At 38.7% G+C, this 933-nt stretch overlaps 1 protein-coding gene across 1 annotated transcript in view; it reads left to right on the plus strand.

Moving 5' to 3' along the window:
• LOC102671839 (BAI1-associated protein 3) overlaps positions 1 to 933 on the plus strand; it is a 59,888-nt gene that overhangs the window by 44,611 nt on the left and 14,344 nt on the right. Inside the window, exons 8-9 of the mRNA XM_031508378.1 lie at positions 279 to 425; positions 656 to 700. Of these exons, the coding sequence (XP_031364238.1) occupies positions 279 to 425; positions 656 to 700 (192 nt within the window). The remainder of the gene's footprint in view (positions 1 to 278; positions 426 to 655; positions 701 to 933) is intronic.

The raw sequence follows: 933 nt of genomic DNA on the forward strand, positions 1-933 counted from the left end.
CCACCGGAAGAACGGAAGTGCGACATTATTCGAAGGTTATATAAAATAATTATTTCTGATCATTTCCCTCCACGACTCTAATTAACTTTTCATTCTACCGTATTATTATCGTATGTTATTATTATCTTACATCTTTATTATTATTACTTATTATTATGTTATATTTATAATTAAATATTTATAAACGTTCATGCTGGTTGCGCAGAATCTTAAGGGGGGAAGAAAGAAAAGAAAGAAAGAAGAAATAAGCGGATATTATAGTAACCGTTGAAAAACAGTTTCAGATTGTCGTTCAAGCGCAAAGAGCACACGAACAGGCGCGAGCATCGGGAGTCGTTGAGCGGAGCCGTGCCAGCCAAGTTCATACGCGCGACCACCGTCAAGCCGCACACGCTCAGCCCACGATGGAACGAGAAATTTCGTTTGTAAGCACTTCCAACGTCTCCCTGGGGGATTTCTTTTCCTTCCTTCCTTCCTTCCTTCCTTCCTTCTTTCCTTTCTTGCCTCCGTCAATTGAGGGGGGAGAAACGATCGAAAACGCGTTACGCGAAATCTCGTCGTTGCGTTGAAAGAGATACAGGTTTAATATATATATATATATATGTTTTTCTCTCTTTTTTTTTCTTTTTTTTCCCCTCTCTTCTTCATTTTTCAGCGACATCGATGACATCAATACGGACATCCTGCACCTGGACATATGGTGAGTGGTGTCGTTTATCGAGCTGCCACCAGTTCGCCAATCTTGCTCGATGGTGTGGATTTTGATGGTTATGTCTGTGAATGATGCGATGAATGAAATTTTTTTTTTTTTCTTTCTTTCTTTCCACTTTTTTTCCCCTCGATATTCCATATCGATTTGGAATTTTTTCGGTGATTGGTCGGAAATTGGCGTTTGAGCGGAATTTTTTTCTTTTTTTTTTTTTTTTTTTTTTT

The sequence above is a fragment of the Apis dorsata genome, unplaced genomic scaffold (genome assembly GCF_000469605.1).
Source record: "Apis dorsata unplaced genomic scaffold, Apis dorsata 1.3 scaffold_83, whole genome shotgun sequence".
Classification (NCBI taxonomy): domain Eukaryota; kingdom Metazoa; phylum Arthropoda; class Insecta; order Hymenoptera; family Apidae; genus Apis; species Apis dorsata.